The sequence below is a fragment of the Dama dama genome, chromosome 14, assembly GCF_033118175.1.
Source record: "Dama dama isolate Ldn47 chromosome 14, ASM3311817v1, whole genome shotgun sequence".
NCBI lineage: Eukaryota > Metazoa > Chordata > Mammalia > Artiodactyla > Cervidae > Dama > Dama dama.
In genome coordinates, this window is record NC_083694.1 from 47,312,012 (window position 1) to 47,331,287 (window position 19,276).

At 63.4% G+C, this 19,276-nt stretch overlaps 1 protein-coding gene across 1 annotated transcript in view; it reads right to left on the minus strand.

Annotated features, from left to right (window-relative positions):
• Positions 1 to 1,811: 1,811 nt before the first annotated feature.
• The window catches only part of PLCH2 (phospholipase C eta 2), a 48,730-nt gene continuing 31,265 nt past the window's right edge, over positions 1,812 to 19,276 (minus strand). Inside the window, exons 6-22 of the mRNA XM_061160554.1 lie at positions 18,218 to 18,311; positions 17,862 to 18,065; positions 17,512 to 17,632; positions 15,695 to 15,866; positions 15,204 to 15,311; positions 13,975 to 14,133; positions 11,015 to 11,101; positions 10,579 to 10,661; positions 10,133 to 10,230; positions 9,660 to 9,842; positions 9,171 to 9,278; positions 8,554 to 8,678; positions 8,391 to 8,475; positions 7,885 to 8,031; positions 7,424 to 7,503; positions 5,050 to 5,347; positions 1,812 to 3,559 (exon numbers count right to left, since the gene is read on the minus strand). Of these exons, the coding sequence (XP_061016537.1) occupies positions 2,274 to 3,559; positions 5,050 to 5,347; positions 7,424 to 7,503; positions 7,885 to 8,031; positions 8,391 to 8,475; positions 8,554 to 8,678; positions 9,171 to 9,278; positions 9,660 to 9,842; positions 10,133 to 10,230; positions 10,579 to 10,661; positions 11,015 to 11,101; positions 13,975 to 14,133; positions 15,204 to 15,311; positions 15,695 to 15,866; positions 17,512 to 17,632; positions 17,862 to 18,065; positions 18,218 to 18,311 (3,438 nt within the window). The 3' untranslated portion in view covers positions 1,812 to 2,273. The remainder of the gene's footprint in view (positions 3,560 to 5,049; positions 5,348 to 7,423; positions 7,504 to 7,884; positions 8,032 to 8,390; positions 8,476 to 8,553; positions 8,679 to 9,170; positions 9,279 to 9,659; positions 9,843 to 10,132; positions 10,231 to 10,578; positions 10,662 to 11,014; positions 11,102 to 13,974; positions 14,134 to 15,203; positions 15,312 to 15,694; positions 15,867 to 17,511; positions 17,633 to 17,861; positions 18,066 to 18,217; positions 18,312 to 19,276) is intronic.

The following is a 19,276-nucleotide window of genomic DNA, read 5'->3' on the forward strand; positions in this document are numbered from 1 at the left end:
TGAGGCCCTGCTGCCAGGGCTCCGGCCTTGGAACAGCCCTGTGCACTGGGGAGGACCAACTGCCCAGCACCCGGGGCGGCTAGAGAACCCAGCAACATGTGGACAGGCGGGATGAGGAAGGCCAGCGAGGCTGTCCTTGCAGGGACCAGGGTCCGGTCTTCTTTCCCCAAGACCCCCCTCACACTTGTGCTGCTGGGCCTGGGGAGCCCCATTCCAGGAGCCTCAGCTTGGTGGTCTGGGACCTAAACCTAACCCCAAGGTGTGCAACGTGTCTTGCACCTCAGCAGCCACCCTGGGTGACCTGGGTGCTGGCCTTGCTCCTGGGTGGACCTCAGAGCTCCTACTGGGTCAGCAGAGAGGGGCCGGCTTTCTTGTGAGTAGCCGCCAGGGGGAGCAGAGGGCCCAGCCAGGGCTGCCCACTGTGTGGTCCCTGAGAGGCCCTTTCCTCCAGGGCTCCCCCACCTCCACCCCAACACTCCCCCCAACCCCCGGCACAGCTCAGCTTCCTGTGGCTACCTTTGTGAAGTCTGGCCTGGCCCCTCTTCTGCCTAGGCCGCCCCTTGTCTTCCCCTTCTCCCTGGTGGGAGGGCAGCACTGTCCTGGTTGGTCTGGGGCTCCCTGTGCAGAGGGCGCCCGGCCCAGACACTCAGCAGGGCTCCAGGGGTCTGATCAGAGCCCCACTCGGCCTGGGTCATGACCCCCCCCCCAGGTCTTCCCACCTGTCTGGCTGGGCCCCTGAGCATCACTGGACAGGCCAGGGCAGCCTGAGGGGCCGCACAGAGAGGGCTTTAGGGCTCTGAGCACCTGCCCCACCCATTGTTCCTCCTGCAACCCCCATTCCCTTTCTCAGCTGGAGCAGAAGGGCCCTGGGCCTTCGGGAGCCTCTGGAAGGAACCCCTTTGGGGCAGCCTCTGGAAGTTAACTGGCCACAGAGGCAGCACCCACTTGGGGCTGAAGAAGCCCCACAGATCGCCCAGGCTATGTCCCTCCATGCCCACACCCCCACTGTTCCCGAGACCCTGGGAGCCCAGATTCCCTGCCTTGGAGCCCCCTGCCTCCCGAGGCTGAGCTCCAGCTTCACAGACTGAGCCCCTCTGACCAACCAGAGGATGGAGGCAGCCTTGCCAGTTCCCGGAGGCCTGGTGGGGCCTGGGAGGAAAGTCGAGCCAGTACAGCTGCCCACCCCCAGGCCTTTGCTGAATATGGGCAAGTGACCAGCACAGGTCCCTGGGGCCTACGAGGGACATGGCAAGAGAACACCCACCCCAGGCCATCCACACCCACCAGCACCCAGCCTTTCAGACACTGTTCCGGCACCCATGGCCTCCGGGGCCTCAGCCCAGACCACAGAGCTGGTCCTGGTGCGGGCCCGCGGCCTCCCCAAGCTGAGCCTGGACAGGGCCACCCCAGTACCCCAGGAGCACTGTCCCTTGCATAGGGGCTTGGAGTGGCCCCTGACACCTCAGCTGGCTCCTGTGCCAGCCAGATTCTCAGCAGGAAGAATGAACAGACTTCCTTATGACCCTGCCAGCTCCCCAGCTTCTCCAGGGAGGGGCAGTCCTGGAAGGGTGTGCACAGAACTTCTCTGGGGACCTCAATCTGGGGTCCCCGGCAGGGCCAACATCTGCCCCCAACAAGACAAGCAGGGCTCAGGTCGGGGGGCAGGCTACAGGGTAGTTGGGGTTGTGGCCCTGGTCCCGGGCAAAGTCCAGCCAAACCATCCATGGACAGAGGTAAGTGGACAGGAACACTGGGTATGCGGCCAGAGAGGGAGTGGGCCAGGAGCCCACGTGGGCAAGCACGGACGTGTTTATTGGAGTTGTGTTCAGGAGTTTACAAGCGTATACAACGTCCCATACAGAGCAGGGTTTGTGCAGAGCCAGCCAGCAGTCTGTGGAGACGGCCATGCCCTGGTCACCCTGGGCGCCTGACAAGCACAGCAGGCCTGGCACAGCAGGACCGGGCAGACGCGTGCCCGCACACGCCACACGGCTGAGACTGGGAAAAGTGGGAAGGGACACGGCACCATTTTCATATTGTAGAAGCTTTTGTCTCTAAAAAATTTAAATATCCCTCTATGTGTACATAAATCTTAAAAGGTCATGGAAGCTTTACCCGGCCCTGGGACGGGGGTCCCTTCCTCCCCGGGAGGAGGGGTGGGGGCTAAGGGGCACAGCCACACCAGGGACAGGCGGGCAGCCTCCCATCCTGAGCAAACACTGGCCTGCCAAGGCCCGGACTGCAGTGAGGGGGGCAGGGGGCACCTGGGCTGGTCAGAATCGGAGCAGAAGGCTGGTGGTGGCAGCACCTAAGGGCTGGTGGGTGGCGCCCTTGGCAGGGGCCAGCACATCCCCACATCCCTCTTGGCCCACAGAGCAGGCTCCCTCAGGGGTGCCTCGCTCCTCCTCCGGAGGCCCCCGCGGACCCCGCAGCCGCTGCTGCCGCTCCTGAGCCTGGCGGGCCCGGCTGGCGATGGCGCGCACGCGGCTCTGGCTGCGGGAGGAGGAGCGCCGCAGGAAGCCTGGGGCGCCCACCACACCCTCCCCGGTGGGTCCCAGGCTGGTAGGCGACGTGATGTCCCCGGCCTGCTGGAACCCTGTGAGCCAGCGCAGCTGCTCCGTCAGGGCATCCGGCCGCGCCCTCCGCCTGGCCGGTCTTTCTCCAGCCAGGCCCAGGCTGCGGCCCAGGCTCTCCATGCGGGGAGTGAAGTCATCCGCAGTCAGGTCCCCGAGGCTCTTAGACTTGGCAGCCACAGTGCAGTCCGGGAGGCCTGCCAGGGGGAAGCGGCGCCAGGGCGGCCCTGGGGCCAGGGGCGGGGGCTGCAGCCTGTCGGGCCCCACAGGCAGCTGGCCGGCAGCCCGCAGGTTGGGGTTGGATTTGCTCTTGGTCACAGCGGGTGGGTCCAGGCGGGCAACCAGGCCTGAGCAGGGCCGCAAGGGCAGACGTCCCGCCAGGGTCCCTGGGAGGCTGTCGCAGCCCAGGCCCAGGCCCAGGCCCGGCAGAGCGAGCTCAATGACCGTGTCACTGGATGACAGGCTGGAGGACGAGGACACGCTGCCGCGGTGGCTGCCTGGCTCCAGCCGCTGCCATAGCCGGTCCCCTCCAGTGGCATCCAACGACACGGCGGGGCAGGGCCCGGCCAGAGGCCACCGTCCACCCAGAGACTCTGAGGGCACCTGCCCCTCGCTCTTGGCCCTTCTGGGCACATGGCCCAGAGCCCGGGGATGGCCCTTGCCGTCTATATGGCCGCTGGGGGCCCCGTTGCAGGCCCCAGCAGGGCCCCCAGTGCTGCACGCCCACTGCCTGCTTCCCAGGGCTGGCTCAGCGCTCGCTTGGCTCCCTGTCCGGAGCTGGAGGGGCCTGGGAGCTCCCAGAGCCGCCCTTGGGGGGCTCGCCGAGTGGGCGCTGGGCCCTGCAGAGCACTGGGGCCCTCCAGGGGCATGGCTGGGGGGAGTTGCCCCTGGCAGTAGGGGGCCAGGACCCAGGGCTGGCTCCTCGGCAATGGTTTCCAGGCTGCACAGCGAGGAGACCGACCTCTGCATGGAGAAGGGGCGGGGCTCTGTGGGGGAGAGAGAGAGGCCTGTGTCGGGGGTGGCCTGGGGCTTCGTGCCCACAGGACGCCCGCATTCAGGCTCCTCCACGTGCATACAGCTGCCCCCACGCCCCCCTCCCTCCAGCCCACCCTCTGGTTCTACTGCTGCTGGGGAAGGAACTGGGTTCTATGCCCATAGGCAGCGGCCTCCCAAGGCCAGGGCAGCAGGGCATACGGGGGCCGGGCCCTGTTACCTGGCACTCGGCTGCTCTCAGTTCCTAACTAGGGAGGCAGCATGGGGACAGAAAGGAGAACAGGGTGGTCAGCGGGTGTGGGGCTGGCCATGAACACAGGAGGGGAGGCTGGGCACGTGCAGGAGGGAGGCTCAGCTTCTAACGCACCCTCCCCAGGTTGGGTCTGCTCCCTGTGACCAGGGTCCACTCCCAGTAAGCAGGGGCCACAAATAGGTCTGTCACTACCACCCCAAGGGCAGGGGCAAGGGGAGGGTCCAGAGCAGAGCTGCTCACACGTGTGTCTCCGTCCCCAGGGCTGAGGGCCACCTGCAATCTGCTCCCCTCACACTTTGCAAGCTGAAACCCTGGTATCAAGGCTTCGAGCCCCTTCCAGGAGCCCAGGCCAGTCTTCCCAGTGGACTGCGGTGCAGGCCAGGGCTAGGGAGAGGTGGCAAGAGGGCCTGGAAACTGCCCTCGCATCCTGGCAGTCAGGCCAAGGAGGGAGGCTGGGCTGAGCACTGGAGCTGGTCTTCAGAGGCCACGCTTGGGCCTCCAGGCCTCGGCAAGCAGGGCCCAGCTCAGACTCCTCAGTCCCCACCCTGGGGTCACTTCCCAGCCTCAGAGGTGTCAGGCCCACAGGGCACATCATGGACACACAGGGAGCTGGGGGCAGCAGGGCCCGCGGGACCAGCTGATGGAGCACAGACAGCACACAAAGGCCACGGTTCTAGACACGGAAGCGCAGCAGGATGCCGGCCAGGCCATGCGGGGCGGGGCGGGGCCAGCACGGGGACACTGCCGAGGAGCGTCTGGTCTTACCGGTGGAGAACACGGGGGATTTACTTCTAATCTCCTCCAGCTTTTGAATGAACAGGGCGTTCATCTCCCTCTGCAGGGCCCCTGCCTGCCTGCGGGCACCCTCGGGCCAGCGGGTGGCCCCCTCAGGGCTGCCCGGGCTGCTGGAGTCCGAGGACACGGAGCCGCTGCCGCCCAGCCCAGGCTGCCGGGCCCTGGAGCCCTTGGGGGCCCCTCTGCTTCTCCCAGGGGCAGCGTGGAGGGCCCCCTGCGAGTCCTCCCAGGCACGAGGCTGCTGGCTGATGGCCAAGTGCCCGCCCTCAGGCCCCGGGCTGGGCAGCCGCCCCCTGCGCAGGCCCTCGGCATCCTCGCCAGCACAGGAGCCCACCACACACTTCATGCAGGTGGCAGCCATACTGGCAGGCCCGGGGCCTGCGGGCACCCGCGGGGGCCGCCCCTGCTCTGGACTCCTCTCTGCCGGCGCCTTACCTCGGGGGCTGCAGCTGCCCGGCTCCTCCCGGGTTGGGGCCTCCGGGGTGGGGCCAGGGCTGGAGGGTGCCACATTGCCAGCCTCCCCCTCAGAGCCCATGTCCTGCAGGCCCAGGACCAGCTCTGGGAAGGCCTTGCGGCCTGGCTTCTGACTCTTGGTTGGGGCGCTGGCCGTGCGCCGCAGGAGCCGCTGGCTAACGGAGGGCCGGGGCAGGGGCCGCCCAGCAGCATGACTGTCCAGGGAGCCGGGCTTTGGGCCTCGGAGGAACAGGCCTTTTAGGCCCAGAGGCTGCTTGACCTGCAAGAAAAGAAGATACATAGGGGACAGCCGGACACTGGGGGCTGGAGACCGCCCAGCCCCATCCAGCTGAGCTCCAGAGGGTGCAGCCTGAGAGACCAGCTCGCTTTGAGGCACCACTCAGGACTGAGCTTAAAGAGGAAGGTCTCCGGGACGTCTCTACCAGGGTCAGCAGCGGCTGCATCTGCAGCCTTAACCCAGCCTGCACCAGGTGGAGTGAGTGGGCGCTGGCGGAGGGGCTGCAGGTCTCAGGGCAAGTGTCCCAGGAAGGGCTGGAGGGTCTCCTAAGCAGAGACCTGGGCCCCAGCCCCGTGCCCACTAGCACGTTGCACCCCTCCAGCCCTCAGCCCCCAGCTCTGAGGGCAGGCTGGCACAGGGCTGGTGCAGAGAGCGCGGCGGGGTGAGAACCCAATGGAGCAGCCCCGGTCCCATTCACCCACCCCAGGCACTGTGGCCGAGGCAGCAAGCACAGCCAGGTGCAGCCCCGTGCTCTCGCCCAGGCCCCTGCCCGGCCCATTGCCTGGAGGTGCTGCTTCTTCCAGGAGGCCTTTCCAGGCTCCTGACAGGCCATGCTTCCAGCCTTGCCCTGCTCTCTGGTCATGGGGCCTCAGGAGCAGAGCCCACGCTCACTTGGTGCCCACTGAACCAATGCTGGTCCAGGGCCTTCCCGGGCAGCCGGGCCCAGGAAGTCCCTGCAAGGCCTCTCCCCATAGCCTCCCTGCCTGCAGAGGGCAGCCAGGGTCCCCAGGACGGGCTGACAAGTGCCTCGGTCAACACCGGACAGGCCGACTGGGTCCTCGCATGCAGAGACCCTGCAAACAGTCACGGTGCCCACGACACGGAGCACGTCAGGGTGGAGGCGTTAGTGGCCAGCACTTGAATCAGCTGCCTGATTCAAGATCCCAAATCCAGAGCAATTTGGTCAGAGTTAGCAAGAAAGTCATTTAGAGGAAGGTCCAGAATTCAAGCTCAGAGCTCCTGCTCCCTGGGGCCTCTCCCCTCCTGCCCGCCCCTAGCACGGGGCATCGAGGCACAGAGAGATCAGAGGGGCACGCAGGCTGTGGGTGGGGGGGGCACACAGAAGGAGGGGGAGGGAAGAGCACAGGCGCCAGGAGGGCCGGCAGCTAGAGGACCAGACACAGGGAGGGGCAAGAAGAGACGGGCCGGACCTCGGGGCGGACACACAGGAGGCCTGGCTGAAGTCCTGGACCTGCCTCGTAAATGCTGCTCTGTGCCTGAGGATGGCCCCGGGGACCCAGAACCACATCCCGACCCACGTCACGTGAGCTGACAGTCTGCAAAATGCTACCAGGAATCACAGATGCTAACGGGGTGGCCTGAGCATGCAGGTGGGGGCGGGCAGGCCACGCCGCCCCCGCGCTGGGGTACCTTTGAGCTCCTAACAGAGCTGTGCTTCTAAAAGTAGACTTTGGACACACAGAAGCCCACTGCAAGACCAAAGAGACAGAGTGAGGCCGTGAGACACCGACAGCAGGCGTGCAGCGAGGAGACGGAGACACAGGACAGACAGGGCGACCACGGACGCACGATGGAGCTGGGAGGCCTGCGGGGTCCCCGCTGGCAGCACCCGGGGCCGAGGAGCGAGGCAGGAGAGAGACGGTTAGTGCCAGGAGACGCGCGGGCCCCCGTGTGTGCCTGACAGACCACCTCCTACAGCCCTGCTGGGCCCCAGACACAGATCCGGGGACCCCTGGGCTCTGCACACTGGGGAAGTGGGAGCAGACCCTCTCCTGGGGTAAATGTGCTGGGATGAGGGGGACACAGGAGGCAAAGCCAGGCAGGTGCCTTCAACAATGGACACAGAACCGGGGGCCCCAAGCAGTAGAGGGGGGCTCAGGGGAGACAGGAGGGACCAAGGGTGCCTGAGAAGGACCATGGCTCCCACATCCTGGCAGACATGGAGGCAGGGCTGGCAGAGGTTCATCAGGGGCCCCACCAACCCCTGCCTGGATGGAGACACAGGCCCATCAAGATATCCACCAAGGACAGGGATGGAAGGGGTGGGGTGGGGCTGGTGTGCCCCTTACAACAAGTGACCTTGTAGGTGGCACTCACCTTACCACTGATGTCACTGACGGCCACGTGGACAAAGATAGAGGCCTCTTCCATCCCCTCCAGGTACACGTGCCGATAGCCTGAAACAGCAGGGGGCATGCTCACCCCAGCGCCACACTCTACTTAAAGGTCCCGAGGCCCTGATTACAACCTACGAGCTGGGTCCTGGGGACTCTGCTTCCTCCAGGAAGCCTCCCAGGACAGGATCGCCTCAGCTGCAAGGATCTTTTTCTCCTCTGGGAGCTGAGGGGCTCTGTGGTTAGAGCTCGCCTCCCCCATCCAGCCACACAGTGCTATGGCCTTGAACCCTCCTCCTCAGCGCCCGCAGTGTCCCCAGGCCCAGGAGAGGCAGGAGCCAACTCGCCCCATCCTAGAGCCCTCTGCTGGCCCTCAGGGGACACACTGTAGGGGCACTGGCCCCAGGCTCTGCCCTCCCCCACCCTCACAGGACTCCTGCGCACCTGGCATCATGCTGCTGAAGGCCAGCGTCCTTTGGCCGATGAAGTCACGCCCAATGGGGTCGTGGTCCCAGACGAGGAAGCGTACGAGCGCTATCTCAGGCATGTGCACCGTGAACACCAGGGTCTCCTCCCACATGGGGTTGAATCCTGGAGACCACCAGGAGGAGGTGTCTGTCACCTTTGTCCCATCCCCACCTCTCAGGCAGGCCTGTCCCCGTCACAGCTCCAACCCGGAGGCTACCTGGGCCCACACCCTCTCCCAGCAGCTTCTCCTAGGCTGGCCACTGACACAGAGAAGCAACACTGGAAGGCCAGGTGGCTGTCACTGGGCTCCCCACCAAGGGGGCAGCCTGGGCAGTTATGTGAGTTACAGGCTGCAGCCCTTGCCCTTCCCTACCTGGTCAGACCAACATCACCAGCACAGGAGCTGTGATGGGGCCTGGGGGCACAGGCTGGCCTCTGGGTGCCCACGCCCCTCCTGCACCCCCACCCGCCCACATGCTCACCATTGTCGTCCACCACTCGGGTCTGCTCCTTGTTGCAGTCCACCGGGAGCCCGATGACCTCCACCTCCACGAAGGGGTCGATGATCTGGTACACAGGGCAGGGTAGCACCACAGGCCAGGCCAACAGCCAGGCCCTCCCGCCTACCCAGGCCCTCCTGCCTACCTCCCCTCGGTCCCCCAGCATCGAGTCCCGCGGCTTGGGCAGCTGCTGACCACTGATGATCCGCAGCACCAGCTGCTTCTTGAGCTGCCCAGGCAGGGGGTCCTCGGAGTTAGGGTTGAAGATGCCTATGGGGGGCCGGGGCAAGAGGATGAGAAGGCAGGGTGAGCCCCTGACTGGCTCACTGGGGCAGCCCCAGGGTACCCACTCCCACCTCTCCCCCATCAACCGGACGGGAGTCCCAGGTGCAGGACAGAGAGGGGAGGCAATGCTCCAGTGCAGGGGTGTCGAGGGGCCGGTCACCTCTGTGACCACCCCGTGATGTGGGCCCAGCTCGTTTCCTCCACGGGTGAACCACAGGGGCTCAGCGTGGGTGCAAGGCCACACTGCCTCTGGATGGGGGACTGGGTGCCCAGGGATGGGGCCCAGGATGACAGCAGGAAAAGACCCACAGGTTGCTTTCAGCACATACGGGAGAAGCTGAGGTGTCTGAGAAGGAGGAGCAAGTGCCCAGCCAGACCTCGCTCAAGGGCTCCTCACCCGGGGACCTTCGTGTAGGGGCGGGCTGGGGAGGGGCTCCAGATCCTGGCATGGTGGGGGTTCCGGGGCCGTGTTCTCACCCTGGCACATGCACTGAGGCTTGAGCACGTAGCCGCAGCTGCCGTTGGCGCTGAACTTGGCCCGGTTCAGCTGCAGCATCCGCCCCTCCGACTGGTAGTTCAGGGCGACTGCCAGGAAGGACGCGAGATGGCCGGGTCAGCGCCAGGTGCACGCATGCCACCTCTGCACTGCCGGTGAGCCCAAGTCTGCCAGGGTCACACTGGGCACAACCAGGGCCGTGCGACCTCGCAGGACTTTCTTAGAGCCGAAACAGCTGCCCCGGCGCAGGGGCAGAGCTCGGGCAGACTGGGTCTCTCACCACCTTACCCTGGAGTCCTAAGGCCCCGCCCTCAGGGCCCCCACCAGTGCCATCCTGGTGAGGATGACTGGATACCTCCAAGATTCTCCAGAGTCAAGGGCGAGAGAGCTAAGCAGAGCGACTGCGGAATCCGGCCACATCGCCCTCGCCGCCCCAGCCGCCTTTGCTGCCCCAGGGCCCAGGCACCCACCCATCTGGCAGCCGGCGTTCCAGAAGGGCTGCGGGTTGTAGTTGCTGGAGTCCACGCGGTAGGAGGAGGGGTAGATGCGCGAGAGCTGGTGCTGGTTGAAGCGCAAGTACTGCGCCGGCTTCTGCTGCAGGATCTGCTGAGCCTTGGTCTCGCTGAACGAGGACACCTGCCAACTGGACGCCACTGTGGGCCGAAGGGGCACCGTTAGGGCACCGGGTCTGGGAGCAACCCCCTCTGGACTCCGCCCCAGTGGCCCTGCCCCTCCCCGGGCCCTGTTCCCAATGACCCCGCCCCTCTATGGCACCGCCCACATCCATGGCCACGCCCCCGGGCCCTGCCCCCAATGGCTCAACCCCCACGGCCCCGCCCCAATGGCCCAGCCCCCGAGGGCCCTCAGGGCCTTGCCCTGTCCCCATGCTCCCATCCCAATGGCCCCCGCTCCTCCCAGGGCCCCACTTGTAGCGGCCCCTCACCCTCCGTCTCCACGTCGTGGGTGCCCACAGACTTGGTGTACTTGACCAGGTCCGAGAGGGCCCGAGACAGCTTCATAGTCTTCTTCTGCCGGGCAGCCCTGAGGAAGGGGGTTGTTGGGGTCAGGACCTGGGTCGCACTCCACCCCTTGAAGTTCTGGGGAGCGTCCATCAGGCACCCACTGTGCCCGAGTATTCCAGGGCTCGGGTCACACATGGATGCACTGAGAGGAGACGCTGGGGGAGGGGGCAGGTGCTGAACCTACGGAAGAGCACCGACCCTGACCAGTCCTAAGGAGCTGCCGGCCCTGCACCCCGGGGTCCCTGCCTCGGACCTCCATGCCCCCTCTGAGCCTGCACAGCTGATGCCTGCTGTTGCCGAAACAACGGCCTCAGCACTTTGCATGCAGCCATCTCTTCAAGGGCGGAGGATGGAGGTGGGCACTGACCCCCGGCTCTGGCTGCCTTGCGAGTCCAGGTCCTCGTCCCCCTCCTCCACACTGGCCGCCTTCTTCAGTTTGCTGCTCTTTTTCTGTGCAGAAGGAGGGCAGAGTCAAGATGGGTGGAGCCTCAGGCTGGGGGAAAGAAGGACCTGCTGACCTGGGGTCCTGGCACCCATGCTGCAGCTGGGCCTGCCCCTCCTCTGCAGTGCCCTGCTCAACCTGGGCCCCGGAGGACCTGAGCTCTGGGCATTGGCCACTGTCGACCGAGGGAGGGCCATCGAGACACCTGCTTCATCCAGCCCTGACCAAGGCTCCACACTTGGCACCTGTAGCCCGAGAAGGCAGCCAGGAATCCCGGGGGCCCTCAGGGCTGGAGAAGCCCCCACCCCCCCTCTGGCTGGGGGACATAGGGGCAGGCTCCCTGCCTGGGAGCCCGGCAGACCTTGCGCTTGGAGAAGCTGCCCACGAGGAGCCGGCTGTTCCGACGGCTGGTTCCGGCCTCCTCCCTGATCTCCACGTCCTCCTCGAACTGGAGGCAGAGACAAACAGGGGGCCAAGTGAGCCCAGCCTCCGACCAGGCCAGGGGCATGGGCATGCAGCTCCTCCCAGTGGCTCCTTCCTGGAAGAGGAGGAGCTGAGAGGGGCCTGGAGGAAGGGGGTAGCTGGACCTTGGGCTGGCCGCTGTCCCAGGCCCTCAGGAGGCACAGTCGCCACCCACATGGGGTACAAAGAGGTGGTTGCCAGGAGCAGGGGCCTGGCCAAATCAGCTCCCCACAATGTCCCGCTCTAAACTCACCAAGTGCCCAGTTCTGATTCTTCCCCATGGATGGTGATTGCATAATGAATACCATCAGTGTGTCTGGAATATTCCGTGGAGTGCCTGCTTATGTAATCCTCGTTCAAGGATCCCAAGCTCAGGAGCCCTGACCTGCTTCTCACAGCGGCAGAGGTATTACCTCCTTAGACAGTCCCCAGGGCTGTAGCCATCCACTGCTTGCACTCGGGGCCGCAGCGAGACTCCTGAAGCCACAGGACCGAGCCTCCTCACCACCATTTACAGAACACACATGTGGGCAGCTCCCTTCCCAGCCCCTGACCCCTTCACCAGGCGGGGGCCCAGTCCTGGCAGCACTGTGGCCTGTCCACCTCTGTCATCTGTCATTGAAGCCCAAAGCTGTCATCCATGAAAGTGAAAGTCACTCTGTGGTGTCTGACTCTTTGTGACAACATGGACTATACAGTCCATGGAATTCTCCAGGCCAGAATATCGGAGTGGGTAGCCATTCCCTTCTCCAGGGGATCTTTTCAACCCAGGGATCGAACCCAGGTCTCCTGCATTGCCGGCAGATTCTTTACCTGCTGAGACATCTAGGGAAGCCCATGCTGAAGCTCAGTTACACCCCTGGAGTGCCCAGTCCCTGAGGCCACTCGCTGCAGCCACCACCAACTGCCCCCCCCCAGCCCCTTCCACAGATGCCCCCACAACCCTCCCAGGTTTGTTCAGGGTGTGCCTACCACACCATGGCAGGAGCTGGTTTTGAAGCCGATGTTCCCTGTCAGGGAGGGGCTTCAGCCAGACGTACACACCCTGCGTGTGAGCTTGTACACACACCCCTGGGGGGCGCCCCTGCACATACTCCTCCCTCAGTCCGCTGGCCTCAACCAGCGGATGAGCAGAGCCCTTCAGGTCTGGGTTCTGGTCACCAAGCAGGGAGCCTGGAGCTGGAGCGAGGAATAGGAGACCCTCAGGCCCAGCAAAGAGGGGTGGGGACAGCCACAGGCCCACTCCCCCAGATGCCTTCTCTGCTCACGTGCTAGAGAAGGGGCACCTGGCTGGAGACACTGCCTGCAGTGTCAGGAGGCTCCCGGGAGTCGCCCCACCACCACCAATTCTGCTGCTCTTCTGACCCCGGTCCCCTCCTCCACCCCACTGGGGAGTCCTGTCTCCCACCGGCTGGCAGGCTACATGGAGGGCGCTGGCAAAGCCCAAGCTACAGACCCTGGGTAACGGAGGTGCTCAGGAAACCTATGAGCTGGCAGAGGTGTGGGAATCTGTGTTCACAGTGTTTGCAGCCAGCAAGGCTGACACACTTCTTGGCTCTTTAACCCTCGCCTGAAACCCCATGGTCACCCAGCATAGCAGTCCCCCTGAATCTGGGCACAGAGCAGAGAGGTGCGTGCTGGCCCGGCATCCTGAAGAAGTGCTGTGGCCAGGGCCGGAATCCGCTGTCACCCAACCCCTCCCCTGGCACCCCAGCTTGGCAGGGAGACAGCACGCCTCTCCGTCCTCGGTGGTGGGGATGTGTGGGCAGCAGGGCCATGTCAGCCCCTCCCACCAGCACACAGAGCCGGATGTATCTTATCTCGAAAAATGGGGTCTGCAAGACCAACTGGCACCCTCCTAGCCCTAGGGCCAGCCACCTTGCCCATCACAGCCCCCACGGGTTTCCCCCCAGACCACTCTGCTGATGTGACCCCCCTCCAATGTTGGCCAGTCCCGCCAGATGGCACCACAGCTGCTGGCCCTGGCCAGCCCAGCCTGGGCCCCAGGCTTTATGTCTGCCCTGACAGCCCCCACACTGTTCTCCCTGCGAAGGTACTTCCCAGAGCTCAGCTGCGCTTCCCTGTGAGGCTGGGGGCCTCTGGGCAGGAGGCAGCTGGACAGCTGCCAAGACTCAACGCTCTGAGCCCCTCCCAGTCACCACCAGACCCCCCGAGGCCATGCCCAAGTCCTCTTCTGGGAGGAGCTGGAGGTGCCTCGGGGGCTGCCATCCACTCCTGCCCACAGGTGGGGAGGGTGGAGGCTAGAGGAGTTGCCCACAGACCTCTGGGGACAAACTGTCAGCCATACGCATGGGGAGGCCCCACCGTGGTCATCTGCCTTGTGACACTGATGGCTGCAGGTGTCTCAAGAAGAGACTCCGAAGAGCCAGGTGTGAGCTCCTGGAGGACGCGAGGTGGATATATGCACCAGGGGCAGTGTATGTGCGCATGGGTGTGTGTGTGTGCAGATGTAGGTGTGTGTGTGTGCAGGTATGAGTGTGCAGGTGTATGTAGGTGTGTGTGTGCAGGTGAGTGTGCAGGTGTATGTGTGCAGGTGTGTGTGCAGGTGTATGTAGGTGTGTGTGTGCAGGTGAGTGTGCAGGTGTATGTAGGTGTGAGTGTGCAGGTGAGTGTGCAGGTGTATGTAGGTGTGAGTGTGCAGGTGAGTGTGCAGGTGTATGTAGGTGTGTGTGTGTGCAGGTGAGTGTGCAGGTGTATGTAGGTGTGTGTGTGCAGGTATGTGTGCAGGTGTATGTGTGCAGGTGTGTGTGCAGGTGTGTATGCAGGTGTGCAGAGACCTCACGTGCCAGCCCCTCTCCCAGCTGCAGGCAAGTCCCCTCATGGCCTCTGGGCTCTCACCTTTTTGGCCTCTGCCTTGTGCCCAAGTTTGCCAGGTGGGGGCAGCGTGGACACGGTGAAGTCGCTGGGGTCCTCGCAGTCCCGAATCTTGGACTCCTTCATTAGGGAATCCAGTTTCCTCTTGGCAATGTTTTCCACACGTTTCCGGTTGGTGGAGGCCTGCGAGAGGCAGACAGCCAGCTCATTGGCCTTCATCCCCAGCCTGCGGGCAGCAGTGTGGACAGCGTCCGGGGTCTCGGCAGGGTCAGCGCCACCCCTCCGCTCCTCTCACACTTGGCACTGTCAAGTGCCACTCCTGCACTGGCACTGTCAAGTGCCACTGTCAGGCTCACTCCTGCATCACGGTGCTGGTCCTCACCCCCACCCTGCTCCCCCCGGGGTGCACAGCAGGTATGCAATTTGTCCTGGGGCCCCAGATGGTGCCAGCAGGCTCAGGCCCATCTGATTCCAACACCCGCCTCCTTCAGCTGCACCACGCTGCTGTGGGACCCGCAGGCGAATCACGGGCACCCAGCTGCCACTATGCGCTCGGGGCAGCTCAAGATCGGAAACTGACCACTAGCCGCCTTGTGTCTGGAGGAGATGAATGGGGGTGGGGAGCAGCCCCAGTGTGGCAGGGTATCTGGGCACCCCCACACCCAGGGTACAGTTGGTGCAAAGGGGCCAGTGCAGATGTAGGGTTTACCGTCGCCTCGGGCCAGGCAGGGAAATGTGCAGGCCCACCCAGAGCGGGAAGAATCCACTGCCTCAGGGCTTTCTAAAACAATTAGCCAGCAGGGCCGAGAGCTCCACACAATTGCTTTCTCATCCGATGGCCCCTCAGGGAGAAATAATACCTCAGCAGCGCCCAGAAAAGGGAGGATGCTAATTAGAGGCCCCCCCACCTCCCCAAGGCCACCTCCCCATGGCCCATTCCTCTGCTGCTTGAGGCTGGTGCTGACTCCTCAGCCTCTCAGCACTGCCCCAGTCTCATGATGCTGGGAAAAGAGGTGACAGTCACTCACTGGGAACTCGGGGTTTGTATCCTGTGGGGGGGGTGGCTGGGCAGGGGGGGCCTCCTGTGGCCCAGGCCGACTGCATGCCCAGCAGCCTGGCAGATGTGCAACTTACCCTCAAGCTGCCCCATGCCCCTCTGTCCCTGCTGCCTCCATCCCACAACCAGGCCATGAGCTGGCCCTTCAGGGCTGTGGCTCCCCCATCTGGGAAGAAGGTCCCCCCTCCTCACTCACATCCCCATTGAGGAGCTTGCAGTCCTCATCGATCTCATCTGCGCTGTCCTCATCAGACACCTCGCCCTCCTCAGCATCCTCGCTGATGTTGGCTGGGAGCTTCTTGCCCTGGGGGAGCAGGTGGGCCATGAGAGGGGCCCTGTGGGAAGTGCTAGGAAGCCAGTACCCACAGGAGCAGCAGCTAAGGGTGGGTGCCTTTCCCAAGCTTGTTTGTGGCTCTCGGGCCAGGGGCAGGGCCAGCCCTGCAGCAGCATCACAGGAGGGACATGCCCTGATGTGCATGCCGAGGGCCCAAGGTTGATGGACCTCCCTGGGGAGACGGAGGCCAGGGAAGGGGCAGGTCTTGTCCTGACCCCTCAAATCTATCACAGATGGTGTGGAACCCCAGCCAGTCTGGAGCGGGGCCCTACCCTGCCCTGACCCTGGGTCAGAGGTCGGAGGTCAGAGGCTCAGCAGGATGCTGGCGCCAGGAAGGGCAGGCAGGGTCTCACCTTCACCAGGATCTTGCCCTTGAGCACCTGGGGAGAGGGCAGCATGGTGGCATCCTCGCTGCTCACTGATGACAGGTCCAGCTTGTCCCCAAGAATGTCGGTCAGATACTGGGCCATCTTCTTCTGCTGGATGACACTGCAGTGGTTCTCGATGGACAGAATCACTGGGTACCTGTGGCCCCAAGATGGAAGGAGCAGGATGAGGCTGGGGGAAGGCCAGGTCCCACCATGTAGGACCACAGGTCACCTGCAGCACTGTATGAGGAAGGGGGGGTCTTCACAGGAGCCCAGGAGAGATGTGGCTGCCAGCCACTCTGGGAGGGTGAGGACTTTTCCCTGTGGCCCAGCAGTTAAAACTCCACCTGCCAATGCAGAGGATATGGGTTCAATCTCTGGTCTGGGAAGATTCCACAAGCCTTGGGGCAACTAAGCCCACAGGCCACAACTACTGAAGCCTGAGTGCCCTGGAACCTGTGCACTGCAATACGAGAATCCACCCAGTGCAGCCAAAAAGAAATAAATAAATAAAAATTTTTTAAAGCAACTGAGTGTGGAGGATAGGAACCAGGAGACCTTGAGGGTAGGTAAAGAAGGCATGTACTTCTCCCCACAAGAAAAAAATCAAAGGCAATTAGAAACTCCAGGAAAAACAAAAGGAAACATTCAAGCAAATCATGAAATGGGGTCAAAAGAACTGAGGTGGAATGTGGAGCAACGGACAGACTGTGAGAAAGATTCCCATTCACTGAGATCCTGGAGACGCTGTCCGGTGTGTGGCCCTGGGGCCCAGTGTTGGCCCAATAAGGAGGGAGATGCAGTCTGGCACAGCTATGACCTGCATGGTGCAGGTAAGGAGAGCAGTGTGGGCATTTTTGTAATAGGCTCTTCAGTTGTTTGATTTATTCTTTTCAGTCATGTGCACAGTTACTTGGATTTTTGCCAAAAGGCAACATAATCCTTTTAGAAAATGTAAGTGACCCCAACCTAGAAGTCACAAACTAGAGCAAGAGGCGGGTGAATCCTGTGATGCAGGGAGGCCGGGCCTGGGGCAAAGGTGCTTCTCTCCTCAGTTCTCAGGCGAGAACCAAGTGCCTGTAAACATGATGCTGGCATGGGAGGTGAGGTCCCCGTCCTGAGACCCCAGCAGGCCCCTGGCTCTTTGGCAGATTCAGGAGACCTGTGTGTCCCAGCCCCACTAACCAGGATGCCCCTGCACCTACAGTTCCAGAGGCCAGGCTGTTCTGCAGAGGGCCCTCATGCCCACCCACTTCCGAGACAGAGCCTGGGCCAGGTCCTCCCAGAGAAACCCCTCTGTTTCTAGTTCTTAAGTCAGCCTCCTTCTCCTCTTCATTCAATTAGCTCTTCCCTCGCCTGTGAGCCTAGCTGATTTGGGGTAACCAACAGTGTGGGGAGGCAGTCTTCTATTTTCAGACACTAAACTGGATTTTGTTCAATAGTGTCTATAGCCACAGCTGAGTGACAGCAAAGTGAGTCTGGACGCCGAGTAGCTTCTTAAGGACAGTCAGTGCTAGAGCCACTGTTGGAGGCGTCTGACACCTGGTGTTGCCACCAAGTGTGTGGGGGCGGGGTTGCTGACACACACGCCCCTCCCAGCCCGTGCTGCTCTTGCACGCACCACCTCTCCCCTCCTCCACCCCTTCCCTGCCCCTCATCCTCAACAAGAAAGCCCGAAACCAGCCCCACGGCCACTGCAACCCCTGCTCCCCAGAAAGGACATGGGGGAGGGCAGGAAGAACCCCTTGATTCCCTCCCCCTCCTCCCCCCCGGGGGCCAGCCCCCCAGTCCCAGTCACTCACTCATTCTTGATGAAGGCGTACTTGTTGATGGTCTCAATGACGTCTTTGAAGAGGATCTTGGAGGTCAGCGTGTAGCCGTGGTGCACGATGGGCTCCCCATCAGGCCCGTCCCAGCAGTCCACTGCAGGCAGGCAGACCTCAGTGGGTTCCAGGGACTGGACCACCAAGGCCCAGGGACCCACAGCCCATGGGCTCCAACTGGAAGCAGTCTTCTTGCTCCGCAGTTAACAGCAAGAGAGACCTATGCCAGCACCTGCCAGACACAGGGCTCCTCGGAGAGGCCAGCCCACAGCCAAGGCCCGGCCCCCAGGGCTGAGCGGGGGTGCAGGGTCCCAGAGCCCAGCACTTACCCTCCACGCAGCGGCAGCCGGCCTGCAGGACCCAGGCGTACATATCCGCCCTCGACTGGGACATGAGCTGGTCGCCCACGAGGTAGGTGTTGTGAGACGAGGTGATGAAGTAGTGGCTCAGCGGCTGTGTCATGTCCTGGTGCACGCAGTGGTGCTCCGGGTTGAAGATGTCACCAGCGGGGCTCCGCGTGTAGTTGGTGAAGCCTGTGGGGAGGAGCGTGGGGGGGCAACAAGGGGTTTAGACCCCGTGTGCCAGTCCCGCACTGGGCTCATCTCGAGACCACCCACCCTCAAGGCATGTGGCCCCCTTGGCACCCCACTGGCCTGGCAGCACAGCCAGGGTGGCACCCACTCACCATCAATGCCCATTGCCCCTTTACTCTTGTTCTCTGGGCAGGGTTCAAACTGCTCAATGATGTCGCGGCAGCTCTCAAGGGTCACGCCCGTCATCTAGGCCAGAGCAGGGGCTTGAGACCAAGCTGGCCTCAGGCAGCCCCTCGTCCTCCTCCACCACGGCCAACCCTCCCACCCCACCTCTGACCGCTGCATCGCCCAGGGGCCGACATGGCGTGGCTGAGACTCTGCTCCTTGTAGTGTGCTCACCCCACCAGGAGGCTCACTGGCCACCCCTAGTGTCACAAGACTTGGGACTCGATGGCCAGCAGAAGATAGAGGGTCCCCTGTCTTTGGAAGAGCTGGTGCTGGTTGAGGATCCCTGACAGGGGGAGGGTCTTTGGCCTCATCAGCTGGGCCATCCCCAGCTGACGCCATTCTGGGGGTCTCAGGACCCCCAGGGTGCGCTAGCAGGAGTGAGGCCCGGTATAAGAAGGCACAGGAGGGCCAGGATCATGTCCCATCTTGGAGGAGCGGAGGGGGCTCACCTGGCCCCTCCTGCCATCTGCCCAAGTCCCTCTCAAGAAAGTTGCACACAACAGCAGAGCCCAGGTGGCCCCATGTCAGAGGCTGAGCGATTCTTAGGGCCCCACAGTGCAGCCCCAGGAACCCCCAGCTCTTGGAGACAGGCCCACCAGCAGGGCTTCCTGGACAGCCCCAGGAATCTAGGGCAGGTATGGATAGTGGAGTGGACAGATGGGGTCAGAGCTGCAGACCCAGGAGGCCAAACCACCCAGCTGATTTGGGTCCCAGACTGTAGGGAGAGTTGTGGAAAGCTTAGGGCAAAGGTCAGGGAGCAAGGGGTCAGTGCTGCCCTTCCCACACTGGGCCGCATTCCCTTCTTCCACCCCAGGTATGCCAGCTGTTGGGACAGTTGCCCCTCAGCCTCATGCCAACGCTACCCACAGCCAGCCTGGTACCCACCTCTCCTGCCTGGGCAAACTCGTGTCCCCATCAGCAGGACCGGAGGGAGGCCTCAGCAAACTGCGTGATGGTAGTGGTGGGGGAGGGGACCCAGGAGC